This window comes from Mytilus edulis, chromosome 5 (assembly GCF_963676685.1).
Source record: "Mytilus edulis chromosome 5, xbMytEdul2.2, whole genome shotgun sequence".
NCBI classification, from domain to species: domain Eukaryota; kingdom Metazoa; phylum Mollusca; class Bivalvia; order Mytilida; family Mytilidae; genus Mytilus; species Mytilus edulis.
Window position 1 is genome coordinate 8,272,509 of NC_092348.1, and position 17,602 is coordinate 8,290,110.

Consider the following 17,602-nt stretch of genomic DNA (forward strand, 5'->3'; position numbering starts at 1 on the left):
TATCATTTTCTATGTTCAGTGGACCGTGTTAAATATGGGTAAAATCTCTAATTTGGCATTAAAATTAGAAAGATCATATCATAGGGAACATGTGTACCAAGTTTGAAGTCGATTGGACTTCAACTTCATCAAAAACTACCTTGACCAAAAACTTTAACCTGAAGCGGGACAGACGGACGAACGAACGGACGGACAGACAGACAGACAGACGAACGGACGGACAGACGGACGAACGGACGCACAGACCAGAAAACATAATGCCCCTCTACTATCGTAGGTGGGGCATAAAAAAGAATAATGAAGAAATAAGAACACCTCACCTAAAAATGGTACAATACTATTGGCAACTACGTAAGGGGCAGCCAATGACATGCCCAGAACACCTATCACAGGAGCACACAGTTTTGTAATGATGAATCGCAGGTTGATGTTTCTTATGCCATCATTATATATCTGAAATATAATAAAAAAATTTTAAATTTCAGTCAGGGACTTGGACAACTAATACATTCCTAAAAACATCTTTTTATATCTACTCATCGTCAAAACTTTCAGAAAAAAAAATGCAATACTTTTAAAATACTTTGCTTCTATTGCTTCCAAACAGTAGTGCAAAAAAGCTTTCCTATCTATATACAAAGTGACATCAATAATTGAATTAAGTGTAACAATTTGAGTTAAGGTGGCAACAATGTCATATCAAATAAATTTTACCTCCATAAATTTAAATATGACTATGTTTGAAATGGTATATATAGATATTGATAATTTGACCAGAAGCTATTTCATATCCTTTTTACCATAACTTTATGTCTCAGAATTATACATATGAGTCGGACAGAAATAGACCTTATGCAAGAGCGCATCTACATGCATGTATAAGAAGAAGAAGAAGAAGAAGATGCTTTATTTCCATAAAATGGGCTCACAAGGAGCATGATATACTATCATTACAATATTATTATTTTACAAATATAATAAACAATACAGCATACATAGTCACAAACACAAATAAGAGACAACAGTCTTCATGTATTATTATATATATATAAATATATATCATGTATAGGAGTATACCAAAAACCTTCGTCTCAGGCACACCTCTAGAAAGTAACAAAAAAGAACACTGTGAGTACGCCGAATATATCTAGCCGAACTGCAGGAGGCACCAAGGGACGGTGCTATATGGCATGGTGGGTGCATATTAAACTGTGTATCAGGACACTAATGATATGGTAAAATATTGTAAGAAGTTGCACATAACTGGTGTGTCATCCTCGTGCCTGGTGCAGAGGAGTCAGTACTTTTTAAAGTGACACAACTGCAAGAGGCACCAAGGGACAATGCTAATTGTTATTCCAAAGTGCACATATTACGAAAAGGATAAAATATTAGCAGTTTGATAAAAAATATCACAAACAGAAAGGTAATAGATTTATACGATGTGTCCTTTACCCCACCATGCCAACCTCGTGCCTAGTGCAGAAAGTCTGATTTAAATATTTATCTTTCAAGTTATATTTTGTCTTCATCAACTAACTCACAGACAGATATTAAGATATCAAGATTCTCTACATTAAGAAGCCATATCAGTTTTTGGCTAGGAATCAAATGCATGAAGTTAGGGCATAGTGAGTTAATAGTGGAATTTAAACAATTTCTCTTGTCTTGAGATGATGTGCACGAGAATAAAAAATGTTTTTCATCATCAACTTCATTTGAGGTGCACCTGAGACATATCCTGTCTTGTCGGAGAGTACCCTGATAGCGACCTTGTTCAATTCTTAGTCTGTGAGAAGAAATACTGTATAAGGCTATAACTGATTTTGGAACATTCAAATTTCAGATAAAAGATAAACTTTGATCTGTGTTGTAGAACTCTTATAACACATTCAATTTTTAAACAGTTCAAGACTTTCTGTAGAGCTTTTTGAACCCAAAATAGGGGTGGGATCCTAATCCCGAAATCCTGGGCTTAAAAACAGGAAATCCTGAATTTAAAGAAATTTAAATCCTGACATCCTAAAATTCCAAACAAGAATTCCCAAATCCTGAAAGGATCAATCCCGAAATCCTTAAAAACATCCCTACCAGACGTCCTGATATAGGTCCCCCCCCCCCCCAAAAAAAAGGTTAACAGACCTACTGATATTCATTTGCAAGAAAGGTTGATTTCCATCTGAACCAGCTATTATGTAGTTTAATAAATCTTAAAGAAATGATTAACATGATAAAGATATGAAAAACTAATTTTGTTTTTATAAAAATACTATACCTGTTCTATGACTCGTTTTAACCACCATTGTGGTCCCATCATTGTTATTGCACAAACTATCTTGGCATGGAGAACTCCTAGAGCCCAATCCTGTGTGAAAAAAATAAAAAATATAGTTTATTGTAAATTAATATTTGTTCATCAGTGTTTTCAATTCACTAAAAATAAACAGAACATGAAGTTATCATTATGCTTGTATATCTCTTAAATATTGTGTGGCAATTAATGTTTTCTTAATTTCCAATTATTTCCCATTAGGTGATGAGGTGTAAGATTTAAAAAACTCACCTGCCAAGGAAAGAAAATAGGAGATTGGTCAAGAGGTACTCTGAGGGGAGCTACAATGACTAATTCAAACAACAGCCCCAGGAGTAAAGGAACAAATCCTATCAGTAAAGCTGCTACTATAAAACACTTCATGGCCTGTAAAATAAAGAAAAGAAATTAGCAACAAACACCTTTCATACAAATTATGGATCTGCATTCTACTATTACAATATGGTATGGAGTTAATATTGAAAAATAATATTTTTTTAACAAGTGATTTAAATGTTCAAAAGTTAAATTATTTCAGTATTGTAGTAAGTAGTAATAACTATCAATCTCACACTTTATGTTATTGATGTTGTATTTACATTGTGTCATAGATCAAATTTATTCGTTCAGTGTATATTCACTTTTCCTGTCTTTTGATCGAGTTAAGCCAATTCAATTGATATTTTATAGTGTGTCTTTCTATGTTGTGATGTTCACTAGTGTTCCACGTAAGGGTGAAAGTTAATACCTATCAAAATGTTTAAACCTGCTGCAGTTGTTTGCACCTGTCTATGGTTTTACACTAGTAATTTTTTAGGCGCCCTTTATAGCTTGCTATTTGGTTTGTGCCAAGGCTCTGTGTTAAAGACCGTACTTTGACCTATAATAGTTTACTTTTACAAATTATGACCTGGATGAAAAGTTGCCTCATTGGCACTTAAACCAAATCTTCTTATATCTATATACATTTTAGCTTCAATATGGCTTCAAATACAACTGTGGCAAACAAAATTTGTGCATCCTACATATTCATGTGATTTATACTTTTAATATTTTGTTTGTGAATAAATTTAGGTATGCTTTGTACTGTTATTTTTCAAGAAAAGGTGCAAAAATATTACAATTTTTTGGTACTTTTTCAACTTCGTACTTTATTTGGCCTTTTTAACTTTTTGGATTCGAGCATCACTGATGAGTCCTTTGTAGACAAAACCCGCGTCTGGCCTATATACAAAATTTAGTCCTGATATCTATGATGAGTTTATTTACAAAGAAATACCTTCATTGCAAAAGAAAATTTTAGTACTCTTACTACACTAAGACTTTTTTGACAAGGATCATATTTTCATGCACATTTTTATACAGCATATAAAGATTATGAAATTTTACAGAAATCTATCAAAAAGAGAACATTTGCTGGATAATAATAGAACGGAGGTTAAAATACTAAGATATGCAGACTTACAAGAAGGAACCATTCTTTGACTTTATTCAGTATGGCTACTGTTCCCTGGGGTATCCAGTTGTACATGACAGTACCAATACGTAGGAACATCCAACAGATATACAGACCACAAGCTGCTGTATATAACTCGTGGACCTTAGCCTCTCCCATCCACAGGGCCATCAACTGACGACCACACCATACTGTAATACAAAGAAGTATAGATAACAACAGATGTACAGACCACAAGCTGCTGTATATAACTCATGGACCATAGCCTCTCCCATCCACAGGGCCATCAACTGACGACCACACCATACTGTAATGCAGTGAAGTGTACATTTCAGTTTTAGAAACATCTGATAAATAATTCCTTGTTGATAGAAATTTTTCAATGATCCTATTTTATTTAGAATAATATCAGAATGTTAAATATAACCTGGTTTAAAGGTATATCCAATCTCAGGCTGAATTGTCATTAACAAACAGTGGCATATTATAGCAATTAATTTGATAGGCAAGCACATGTCTCATACCATAATTATGAAACCAACATCAAAATAGATTTTTTTCAGCAAATGTCAACATATTTTACGAGATCAAAGTCTCTATTGGTTTTTTACATATTGAGTCTAGCATATATATGAAAACAAACATTCAAATCATATCTGCATTCAAACTGGTGTTTGAAAATTTTTGAAAAATTTAACGCTGGTAAAATACATGAATATTAGCTCCCTTGGCCACCATTATTAAAACTTACCAGGTAAAACCAAAGACAAAAGACTACAGAAGAATAGGGTAAAACACATCAGCAATACCAACAGAACAATCTGAAATTAGAAAATTATACAAGGTTACAACAATCTACTAAAATGTTGCATCTGTTTTCATCAGCAACTATTTCCTAAAGAATCACTCAAAACTTCAGATTAAAAAAAAAAAAAAAAATATACTAAGAATGAAAATATTGATAGCCGAAAATATTGCTGTATAATGTTGAAAACATTACTTTCAAATTATAGTGGTTCTGATTTAAATATGATTTTGTTATTTTTTTTTGGTGCGAGATTATTTTTTTTTTATATTACAGCTACCGTTACATGCGGAGCAGGATGTTCTTACCCTTCTAGAGTAGGAGATCACCCCTGGATTTTGGTGAGATTCGTGTTGCTCAATCTTGTGTTTTGTGTACTGTTGTTTGTCTTTTTTCCCCTTTTTTTGTATTTTGCCATGACATTTTCAGTTTACTATTTGACTTGAGATGGTTAAATATTCCTTTGGTATTGATAAGAATTGCACATGAGGTGTTCCTGCTACCGCTCTCCATGTACACGACGTCACCATTGTTGTGACGTTAGCTATTCAGAGTTCCAATACAAGTATCATTGCAAGCAGACGTTCTTTTTACTAAGCCTTAATTTGTGTCCGATACAACCACTCTACGATAGGTATCTTTTTACTAAGCCTTAATTTGTGTCTGATACAACCATTCTACGATAGGTATCTTTCACATTATTTTTTGTTATTATAGATTCATCCAAAATCATATTTCACATACTCTAAAATGGAATACTGATGGTCTTTTATAGGCCTGGAATCCAGTTGGCCCACCTCCCTGGAGCATGGCTTGGTGAGCAGCTCCTAATCCTCCTGGCTGAGGTTGGGGCAGGTTAGCTGGGGCAGGATGCTGTACAGGCTGGTCACCCTCTACCACATTGTCCTAAAATATATTGTACAGATGTAATAAAATGTATGTCCAAGTGAATAAAATGGGACAGACAAAACTTTTGTTAAATAGCTTCAACATTTAATTTCTCTTTTATTTAGTAGTAATGGTAAAAATATATATTTTTCAAATATAGATTTCATTTTTATAAACTCTACTACAAAAAATATAAAGCAAAATTATCTCGCTATGTTGAAGACCAATTGTCTTCTGCTGTTTTTTGCTCTTTGGTCGGGTTGTTGTCTCTATTGACACATTTTCCATTTCCATTCTCAATTTCAAATGTTAATGAGATAAGAAACAGGACAGAATATAAAAATGTATGCATGAAATATGTATCACTTTGTAATCTCCTCTGACTGGATTACCCAACTTCTGTATGATTCTATACTTCTTCATATTTCTTTAAATTCAAAGTTTATAAAATCACAACCTTAACCCTATTATAATTCAACTTCAGGCACTTGATTAAATACTTACTGCATTGTTTATTGGTACATCTCCGAGTAGATATGATCTCAGGCCAAGAATATAAGCCATGCCCAGCGTCCATCCTCTGACCATACCCTTCAGCCACATCCTTGTGTGGCCTTGTTCCAGTAAAGCTGGTAGTACAACTTGTAGTAACAATAACTCTAAAGATAACTCACTAACTGGGGCATCACTGAAAAATACATATAAATAATTCATCATCACTCACTAACTGGGGCATCACTGAAAAATACATATAAATTATTCATCATAACTCACTAACTGGGGCATCACTGAAAAATACATATAGATTATTCATCATAACTCACTAACTGGGGCATCACTGAAAAATACATATAAATTATACATCATAACTCACTAACTGGGGCATCACTGAAAAATACATATAAATTATTCATCATAACTCACTAACTGGGGCATCACTGAAAAATACATATAAATAATTCATCAAAACTCACTAACTGGGGCATCACTGAAAAATACATATAAATAATTCATCAAAACTCACTAACTGGGGCATCACTGAAAAATACATATAAATAATTCATCAAAACTCACTAACTGGGGCATCACTGAAAAATACATATAAATAATTCATCAAAACTCACTAACTGGGGCATCACTGAAAAATACATATAAATTAATCATCAAAACTCACTAACTGGGGCATCACTGAAAAATACATATAAATAATTCATCAAAACTCACTAACTGGGGCATCACTGAAAAATACATATAAATTAATCATCATAACTCACTAACTGGGGCATCACTGAAAAATACATATAAATTAATCATCATAACTCACTAACTGGGGCATCACTGAAAAATACATATAAATAATTCATCAAAACTCACTAACCGGGGCATCACTGAAAAATACATATAAATGATTCATCATAACTCACTAACCGGGGCATCACTGAAAAATACATATAAATGATTCATCATAACTCACTAACCGGGGCATCACTGAAAAATACATATAAATGATTCATCATAACTCACTAACCGGGGCATCACTGAAAAATACATATAAATGATTCATCATAACTCACTAACCGGGGCATCACTGAAAAATACATATAAATTATTCATCATAACTCACTAACCGGGGCATCACTGAAAAATACATATAAATGATTCATCATAACTCACTAACTGGGGCATCACTGAAAAATACATATAAATGATTCATCATAACTCACTAACCGGGGCATCACTGAAAAATACATATAAATGATTCATCATAACTCACTAACCGGGGCATCACTGAAAAATACATATAAATGATTCATCATAACTCACTAACCGGGGCATCACTGAAAAATACATATAAATGATTCATCATAACTCACTAACTGGGGCATCACTGAAAAATACATATAAATGATTCATCATAACTCACTAACTGGGGCATCACTGAAAAATACATATAAATGATTCATCATAACTCACTAACCGGGGCATCACTGAAAAATACATATAAATGATTCATCATAACTCACTAACCGGGGCATCACTGAAAAATACATATAAATGATTCATCATAACTCACTAACCGGGGCATCACTGAAAAATACATATAAATGATTCATCATAACTCACTAACCGGGGCATCACTGAAAAATACATATAAATGATTCATCATAACTCACTAACCGGGGCATCACTGAAAAATACATATAAATGATTCATCATAACTCACTAACCGGGGCATCACTGAAAAATACATATAAATTATTCATCATAACTCACTAACCGGGGCATCACTGAAAAATACATATAAATTATTCATCATAACTCACTAACCGGGGCATCACTGAAAAATACATATAAATTATTCATCATAACTCACTAACCGGGGCATCACTGAAAAATACATATAAATTATTCATCATAACTCACTAACCGGGGCATCACTGAAAAATACATATAAATAGTTCATCATAACTCACTAACCGGGGCATCACTGAAAAATACATATAAATTATTCATCATAACTCACTAACTGGGGCATCACTGAAAAATACATATAAATTATTCATCATAACTCACTAACTGGGGCATCACTGAAAAATACATATAAATTATTCATCATAACTCACTAACCGGGGCATCACTGAAAAATACATATAAATTATTCATCATAACTCACTAACCGGGGCATCACTGAAAAATACATATAAATTATTCATCATAACTCACTAACCGGGGCATCACTGAAAAATACATATAAATTATTCATCATAACTCACTAACTGGGGCATCACTGAAAAATACATATAAATTATTCATCCTCAGTACTGTTGACAATGATGGACTAGTTTTATTTGAGCCTGTTCTCTCCTGCACTGGAAAAACACAATTTTAAAATCAACTATGGTAAAAAAATAATGACAGTAATGAATCCATGATTATATTACTCTGTAAATATATAAATTATTACATGATAGCATTCTTTATATTTACAAATTTGGGTTAGCTTTACATCACTTTAACAAATACTTGTTTTTTTTTTGGTAACTTCTTACATCTGTACCACAGTACAAGTATATCCCTTGAATTAATCACAATGTTTTAATGTTTAATGCAGTATTGTAGTCACATGACTCCAAGGATAAATGTATTCAAAATACCTAGATAACATGACATGATAAGGCAGGAAACCAGTAAATATCTTCCTGACAACTCGAACTGGTAACCACAACATCAGTAGTACTGTACTCCCAAATATAATCTGCAAAAAACAAAGAATTACATTTTTGTTCAATTTGCTTAATTTTGATCTGTATAGCATATAGATAAAAAAGTTCTTAAATGGTACAAAAAAAAATGTGAAAACTATCCCTTTCATATATAGTCATTTTTCGATAAAAATACATATAACAAATACAAATAACTAACAAATTATCTCTATCTATAGTGAAAGAATGAACATACCACTGAAGCTGTAAATCTTCTGGCATGTCTGTATACTGGAAGATGAATCATCTGAAAATCACAAATCATATTAATATAGAATAATGACAATAAATTGTAATTTTTTAAGGTTAGTTTTTCCAAGTCTTCCCTCATATATTTTTTATCTTATTTTATAACAAATCCATGAATATTGAATAACTGTTCTTGTAGTTTAAACAAATTAAAACAGCACCTTATTATTTTTTGCCTGACAAATAATACTTCAAACTTATAAAATAAAAAGTAATTAATACGCACGTTTAAAATAATATATTTCTTAAGGTATCACAACATTACCTCTTGTATAGGGTTAAATTCTGGGTCATTCAAATTCCTCAGGAACCACAACACTCCTGGTCGGAGAACCTCTCTCAGTAACAAAATAAAGGATGCAAAGTAAAAAACATAAACCATTCCCACCAACCAATGGATAAACATGGAGGTTCCTGGTGCTAGGTGGAAACTATTCTTCCTGTCCTTCAGGGTAGCATCAAACATGGACTGAAAAAAACATTAGAACAATAAAAACTGTCTTCACTCTTGCATCTGTACCATTATATTTTGTCTACATAAATATTAGAAGGAAAATGTCTAATGCAGCAATGTTTTTGAGATATTGTGTCTACCAATAAGCTATTTATTCATAAACATATATCATGTATATAGAGATCAATGTTTAAATCATAAGAAAAACTATATTCACATCAACACAATTCTGTAGGATTTTTTTTTTTTGATTTTTTTCAATAACAAGTAGGAATTTTGTGTCATGAATTATTACATGTTCCATTTCCTATGAAATTATACACAGCTTTTTACATTAACAAAATAAGATTTAGAATAGTTGCACTACATACCAAAGAACATATATCCAGCCACCACCCACAGATAAGAGGGAACACTCCAATCTCTATAACTACCAGTAACATCACTTTAACTACAATATAACATAATCCCAGGACTCGTCTGAACCTACAAAATGTTAACGATCAGTAAAACTAACCTTATATATAAATTTCTGTCAAAATGAAATCCAATTTTTTTCTACAAATTAACAGCAATTGTAACATTCTCTTCCTGTTAGATGAGAGTTAAGGTATAACAAAAGTTTATTTAGATCGCATGATATTTGTCTATGTTTGTACCTTTCTTCTGTTTATTGAGTTTCATGGTTTGTGTGGTTCTGTTGTACTGTCCACTATTTTTGGTGATACACTCTGTCCCTTTTATGTACATATTTCATTGCAATTGAAAAGATAAGATATTGTTTTATTCAGGTCAACAACAAATACCATGTAACATGTAACAGAATTTTTTATAGATTTTTTAATTACTTAAAATAAATTTCAGGTTCTTAAAGTGAAAATTGTCTAACTTTACAACATAAAAAATGCTTGATGTTTTATTCCCTGCAAATCAAAGACAGAATTCATTTCTTCAGTTTTTCAATTCAAATAATATTCCAATAACCAGAGCAGTAATTACTTACTTTTTAAGCCTGGCAATGGCACACAACATGTATAAAACTACCAGAGAAAATGCTATCACAATATAGCCAATCATAGTCGTCAATAGTCCCTCATAATGTGTAGATTCCATCTGAAATTTTTTTAAATAAATATATGAGTTATTATAATCATGTTATAATATAATAAACAATCTTAATTTTGAATGGAGTACTGTTATCTTACTCTTATAATAGGATTATAGTATTTGACCAAAATACTTCCAGATCTAATAAAATTCATTCAAGGTGATAGGTTGATATAAGAAATTAAACAGAACAACTATTAATTCAGAAATAATTTCATAAGTTACATTATTTCGAAAAAATGGCAGAGATAGTTTTTGCAACAAATTCAGTTTGCTTGGCAGGCTTATGTTAAAAGAGTTTTTTTTTTTTTTTTTTTTTTTTTTTATGTCCAAGAGCCATGGTATCTATTACTTTCCAATTATCAAATGATGTGGTCACTTCTACATTCAGAAATTGTACAGAAATAAATGCAGGCATATATGTTCTGAAACTATAATAGAAATAACTTACAATGTCATCTAGACGAAGTCCTACTAATGTAAAATGTCCAATATGGAAAGGACAAAAGGCTGCAATCAAATCAAAATATAAATACATATTTCAAACAATTAAAACATATTTTAAGTGGCGTTTTTTTAATAATTATAAATACATTAAAGTGACTAAATATGAACAGCTGTAAACAAAATATTCTTTTGATATGCATATATATGTAATGTTTTTCATCTAATTAAGGAATGACTGTAATATTTTTTCTGTCTATGAAGAAATAACATAAAAAATTTGGTGCACACTGAATAACGCGCGTAACGGGTTATTTAACAGTGTGCACCACATTTTTTATGTTATTTCGAATAGACAGAAAAAATATTACAGTCATTTCTTATAATTTAATTCTAAATTCCATTTTAAACCGTAGAAAACCATGAAAAACGTTGATGACGTCACGGTCACATGACTAAATTATGTCTATGGGCTCATAACAAAATAACGTCAGCCAATCAGAAGATGTGTTACATCCAAAATTAAATTATAAGAAGATTGTAATAACTTAACGTAGAAGTAAAGAAAATTAATTCATTAGAATTGTTTGATTATATGTGTATGTTACTACTATTAGTACTACACTATCCACATACTTATTGGTTTTTTTTATTAGCTTTTTCTTTGTTCTCTCTGTGTTCTTATTTTCAATCTCAAGCTAAGGATTGAAATTGATTTTACTGAATCCAGTAGAGAAACATTCGCAATGTTGTCATAAGGTTAGGTAATTGATGTTCCCTCAGAAAATAGCAATCTGCAAATTACCTATGATCTCTTTAAACTAAATCCCATCTCAGAGGGGCGTAAAGGGGGGTATCTGCACGGAAGAACCCGAAATAAAATTGCCATTTCACGATGAACGAACAATTAAAAATTTCTTGATCTTTTTACCGATTTCACGAAACACGGTGAATAACGAACCTTTTTCACGGCTGCATGTGAAATAAAAATGGCAAAACATGTTGCACGAAAATAACCCTTTACCACCCTCATCTAAGAGCTGTCCCTTTTCATTGACAATGAAGCCAAGTAACTCCTCCAACTTTTCAGCACCAAAGATAATCTATAATTATCATAAGTATACAAAACTTTCATGATTGACTGATATCAAGTCATTTAACTGAACAACAAATATATATTTAAGAATATATAAGACTTACCAAATACCAATATAAACAATGTGTTCAAGGAAACCACCCAAAAAACATGTTCCTGAAAAATAACATAAATATTATTTATTATGATAACAACCTGACTTTGAGTAATATTTATTTTTCTAATATTGAATTTAATAATAGAAGATTGACTTTTCAGCAAGGGCTCACTTGAATATGTTTGGTGTTAATAGAGGAACAATAGATTGTTGATGCATACAAAGCAATTCCTGGGCACAGGATCTCTTTTTTTTTGTGTACAAATACACTTTTACTATAATTCAAAAGATCTTACATGAATATTACTAAGTTTTTCATGATTTTCAGTTTGTTCTTGTAGATAATTCTATATCAAACTTATAGTAAAAGTCTTGGAGGTTCATGAGGTATATATGTATTTAAATTTTAAACATCTTGTTTTTTCAACATAACTTTACATCCAACATATACTTACTAAGAATACCAATGATCCATCAAGTCCAAGAAGCTAAAAAAAAAAAGAAATCTTCCAAATTAAATAAATAAACAAAATAAATTATTACAAACAAGCCTATACCTATCTAAACAAACAAGTCTTTACCTATCTAAACAAACAAGCCTATACCTATCTAAACAAACAAGCCTATACCTATCTAAACAAACAAGTCTATACCTATCTAAACAAACAAGTCTATACCTATCTAAACAAACAAGTCTATACCTATCTAAACAAACAAGCCTTTACCTATCTAAACAAACAAGTCTATACCTATCTAAACAAACAAGTCTATACCTATCTAAACAAACAAGCCTATACCTATCTAAACAAACAAACCTATACATATCTAAACAAACAAGCCTATACCTATCTAAACAAACAAGCCTTTACCTATCTAAACAAACAAGTCTATACCTATCTAAACAAACAAGCCTATACCTATCTAAACAAACAAACCTATACCTATCTAAACAAACAAGCCTATACCTATCTAAACAAACAAGTCTATACCTATCTAAACAAACAAGTCTATACCTATCTAAACAAACAAGCCTATACCTATCTAAACAAACAAGCCTATACCTATCTAAACAAACAAGCCTATACCTATCTAAACAAACAAGCCTATACCTATCTAAACAAACAAACCTATACCTATCTAAACAAACAAGTCTATACCTATCTAAACAAACAAGCCTATACCTATCTAAACAAACAAACCTATACCTATCTAAACAAACAAGTCTATACCTATCTAAACAAACAAGTCTATACCTATCTAAACAAACAAGCCTATACCTATCTAAACAAACAAGTCTATACCTATCTAAACAAACAAGCCTATACCTATCTAAACAAACAAACCTATACCTATCTAAACAAACAAGTCTATACCTATCTAAACAAACAAGCCTATACCTATCTAAACAAACAAACCTATACCTATCTAAACAAACAAGTCTATACCTATCTAAACAAACAAACCTATACCTATCTAAACAAACAAGCCTATACCTATCTAAACAAACAAGCCTTAAAGTTAAAGAATTTTACTGGTCTGATAGGAAAGCAGAAAAAGATAAATTTTATGAAAGTTTTATAATGTCATATCATTAATATATCAAATGTAATATTTAATCAAAGATGTGTGGTAGTGAGGACAATATGGCTCTTCATGGACTGGTCAGATATCTGCCAAAAACTATATGGATCAAACCAAGCTGTAGCCCATATTATAATTCAATAGAGATGATAAACTGCCATTCTGCACAAAGGGACATTTGTTATATTATACTGAACTGTTAAAGTGATAAAAAAATAATTAGCACAGTTTCATTTGGACTATGACATGAAAAATAGTATTAAAGCACACTATTCAGTACAAATCTTTCTTTTATAAATATATTTAAATGTTATTGCTCTATTTTGGATTACAAACTGAATGGAATGATCTTTTTATTATCTTGAAACATTCATTTTTTTTTTATAAAGCAGGCAGGGCAGTATTCTTAAAATTCTACTCCAATGAGTTCCAAGGCTGGATTGTATTTTAACATGATATTGCCTTCACCACAAAAAGGTATAGCTGTCAGTTTGAAAATTAGCTGTGCCAACAAACATCTGAAAATAGCCATAAGTACTGCTAAGTTGACAATAACTGTTACCTACCCGTTCCCAAGTTAATTCTTCTGCTGCTCTGTCCCATTCTATTGGGTTCCAGTTTATTTCATCTGAAACATATAAGTATTGATGACGTTTAATTTAGTTTTGCATTATAACCTTTCTTATACAATATTTAACCGTATAATATACAAGATAACATAATTTTCATTTTACAGAATACAGTATATGTTTAAATGTAAAGGTAATAATATGAATCAAGTTAACAAATCAATTTGAATCATGCAAATATCTGACCTTGAGCAGCATTGTTTCCATTGTTACCACCTTCAATCCCATCATCCTCTACTTCTTCCTCATTGACTTCTCCAGCAGGTGCTTGTTGGTTGTTATCATCATTTTGATTGGCTGGTGCTGCTCTTGGAGCTCCACCTCCAAAACCTCCAACTAAGTTATTGACCATTCCTGCATCCAAGAAATTCTATAAAATACAAATATAAAATTAAAATAAAAAGGTGCTATAACTGCCAACCATAAAAATTAATAAATATAATTTAGTAAAACAAATCTAAACTGAGACAATCTGAACATTTATAGTAAATTGTTTTGATGTACAAATAAGCTGAGGAAAACAAAGGAACTAATGCAGTTGTGTCTTGGGAAATAAAAATAAAGCCTTAATGATCAGTACTCAACAATAAAATGTATTTAAGTTTTGTTAAGATATCTGAATAAAGAAACATTATAAAAGAAAACAGTTATTGCATTTTCTTATTAGATTTTTAGTTGAGATTTAGAAGCTGGAAAGGCTGAAGTTTAGTTTTATAGTTCATATAAAATATGACATTTGACAGTTCATAAACAGTTGCTAAAAACATTTCTTTTTTTTTAAGGAAATGCAAACTTAATATCCTTTCCAAACCACATAAATTGATAAGTAAGTATACCCTTTGAGGATTCTGTCCTTGGTCATCTTGTTCTAGCCACTCTGGTCCTCCACCATGAAGGATCTGTTCACGTAACCATACCAGACTTATAAATGCACATAATGTACAAGTGACAACAAAACACCCATAGAAACAATCTGATGCTATGTTTTCCCTGAAAATAAAAGTATTATGAACAGTATATCATGATTTACCAGATTTGAACACGAACAATAACAGGTTGGACCTGTGGCACTGCATGCAAATTTTAGAGGTAACATGCATGTGCACTGAAGCATAACTGATGAAGACAATTTCCAAAACTATGTTCAATTTGACTTGAATAAAATACTATTAATAGATACAGTTTGAACATCCCCTGTACAATGAGTATTTTAAATTTGAAAATTTTCAGGAAGAGCCTTTACAGTATAATTCAAATTTGCTTTAACTCTACAACTCAACATAATCAAACCAAAGATCAAATATCAAATCAGTCCCTTTTATAGAAGGCAAGAAAACACGACAATTTTCTATCCAAGAAATAATTGCAATTGGTGATTGCTTTCACATTTAGTAGTTAATATATCATGCATATTTATATAGAACTTCTAGATCTATTACTTACGTTGAAAGCATATCTAATGGCAGTGTTAACAAAGAGCTGACAGATCCCGTAAACAAACATCTGTATATACGACCTGAAAAAACATGAAGACATTCTTGTGTATAAGAGCAGAAAAGGCAATCTATATACTATCTTGCATAGTTTTTAAATGTTGATATTTCTAACACTGTTGAATTGCATGAGTGCCATGAATAATACTTTGCTTTCGATTAATAGGTGTTTCAAACTGTCATAATGTCCTTTTTATCCTCAATAAAATGCAGATGTGTTTGCAAAATTTACAGAATGTGTAACATTAAAAAAATATGAATAGAATTTTGAAGTGGCTAACATGGCTAATAAAGATTTCTGAAAAATTCATACATTAGTATGTATTAGTATCTTTCTTTTCTTCTCCCCTTTAAAAAAAAAAAGAAAAGTGTCAACATTATGAAATTTTTCAAGAAATTAAAAGTCTTTAGACTGTGCATGTATATATGCTGTTTGGATTTTATTAATTCAAACTAACTAAAAAGGAAGACCAACAGTATTCAATTTGATCAAACTTACATGCTGTTAATGGTACAACTCCAAGCCAGGCAAAAGCAACCAATGTATAATGTAACCAGTATCTGACAGCTCGGCCTATGCTTTTCAATAATCCACCAAATATGTCCTTTACTGGTAACCTCTTTGGCATATCAGGGGAATAAACTGAAATTACAAGTCACATCATTAATCTATTTTTACATTGAGGATCTACCCGAAGTTAACTAGAACTGTAAGTGAACTCACAAATAGGATACACCCAGACAAGAAATACTGTTAGTTCATAAAATATAAATCTTATAATCTATTATGAACATCCTGTGTAAATTTTACCGATATCCATCCTGCCATCAAGTTAAGTAAGATTTCAAAAGACCACATATAACAAGATTAAAGTAAGTTTGAATATATCACTTTAACATGAAGAACTGCACAGCCTCTTATAGTGTTCTATGACTGTGCAAAGATTTATCAATATCAATCCAGCCCTTTACTGCTTTGGTAGCAGTTGCACTTACAAGGCAAATGGATGGACAGACAGACAGACAAGGAATTCCCTTATTACCCCCATCCCCCCACCCAAAAAAAAAAAGTTGTGTGTGTAGGTATACAAATGAAAATTTCTTTCTACATCAGCAATACCAAAAATATTTAGAATTTAAATCAGATATATACATGCATATAATACTCTTTACAAATCATCTGAATATTAAATGAATAATTTTGGATTCATCACTTGTTTCATAATATCTCAAACTTTTTGTATTATCAAATACATGTAGGTAATTTTTATTGATAAACGGTTTATTGGTTGTAATGTTTTCATATGAATTTGATTATAACATGTAGCAGTTAACTTATTGTTCATATTTCTTCATATGCCTTATAATTAGATGTATTGGATTTACTCTTTTTCTTCTTGTTTTGGGGAATTAAAATGTTCAACCAATATAAGTAGAAAAATCAACATGTAAAATATTATCAAAATAAACTTACTAGGTGTGAATGCATATCTATGTTTACATAATTCACAATATTCCTTTCTACTGTACTTCAACCATTGTACCAAGCTGTAACAGAAGGAAGATACATGAACATATAGTACATTTGTATGTGTACATTTTAACCAGATAGATCAACACAGATACATTGTAAGAGATTAGAACATTTATTACATAACCTGTAACCATTTGATTTAGAAAATTTGTACCTAAAACAAGAAGAAACACACATATCTTCTTAGCAGAACTT

At 31.2% G+C, this 17,602-nt stretch overlaps 1 protein-coding gene across 1 annotated transcript in view; it reads right to left on the reverse strand.

Moving 5' to 3' along the window:
- Positions 1 to 17,602, reverse strand: part of LOC139522874 (E3 ubiquitin-protein ligase MARCHF6-like) — a 29,125-nt gene that overhangs the window by 5,559 nt on the left and 5,964 nt on the right. Inside the window, exons 3-23 of the mRNA XM_071316492.1 lie at positions 17,348 to 17,421; positions 16,373 to 16,516; positions 15,824 to 15,896; positions 15,217 to 15,370; positions 14,567 to 14,750; positions 14,318 to 14,379; positions 12,626 to 12,658; positions 12,178 to 12,229; positions 10,985 to 11,043; positions 10,430 to 10,539; positions 9,798 to 9,912; positions 9,238 to 9,441; positions 8,920 to 8,970; positions 8,616 to 8,716; positions 5,965 to 6,148; positions 5,317 to 5,478; positions 4,519 to 4,588; positions 3,777 to 3,958; positions 2,564 to 2,698; positions 2,276 to 2,365; positions 321 to 453 (exon numbers count right to left, since the gene is read on the reverse strand). Of these exons, the coding sequence (XP_071172593.1) occupies positions 321 to 453; positions 2,276 to 2,365; positions 2,564 to 2,698; positions 3,777 to 3,958; positions 4,519 to 4,588; positions 5,317 to 5,478; positions 5,965 to 6,148; positions 8,616 to 8,716; positions 8,920 to 8,970; positions 9,238 to 9,441; positions 9,798 to 9,912; positions 10,430 to 10,539; positions 10,985 to 11,043; positions 12,178 to 12,229; positions 12,626 to 12,658; positions 14,318 to 14,379; positions 14,567 to 14,750; positions 15,217 to 15,370; positions 15,824 to 15,896; positions 16,373 to 16,516; positions 17,348 to 17,421 (2,372 nt within the window). The remainder of the gene's footprint in view (positions 1 to 320; positions 454 to 2,275; positions 2,366 to 2,563; positions 2,699 to 3,776; positions 3,959 to 4,518; positions 4,589 to 5,316; positions 5,479 to 5,964; positions 6,149 to 8,615; positions 8,717 to 8,919; positions 8,971 to 9,237; positions 9,442 to 9,797; positions 9,913 to 10,429; positions 10,540 to 10,984; positions 11,044 to 12,177; positions 12,230 to 12,625; positions 12,659 to 14,317; positions 14,380 to 14,566; positions 14,751 to 15,216; positions 15,371 to 15,823; positions 15,897 to 16,372; positions 16,517 to 17,347; positions 17,422 to 17,602) is intronic.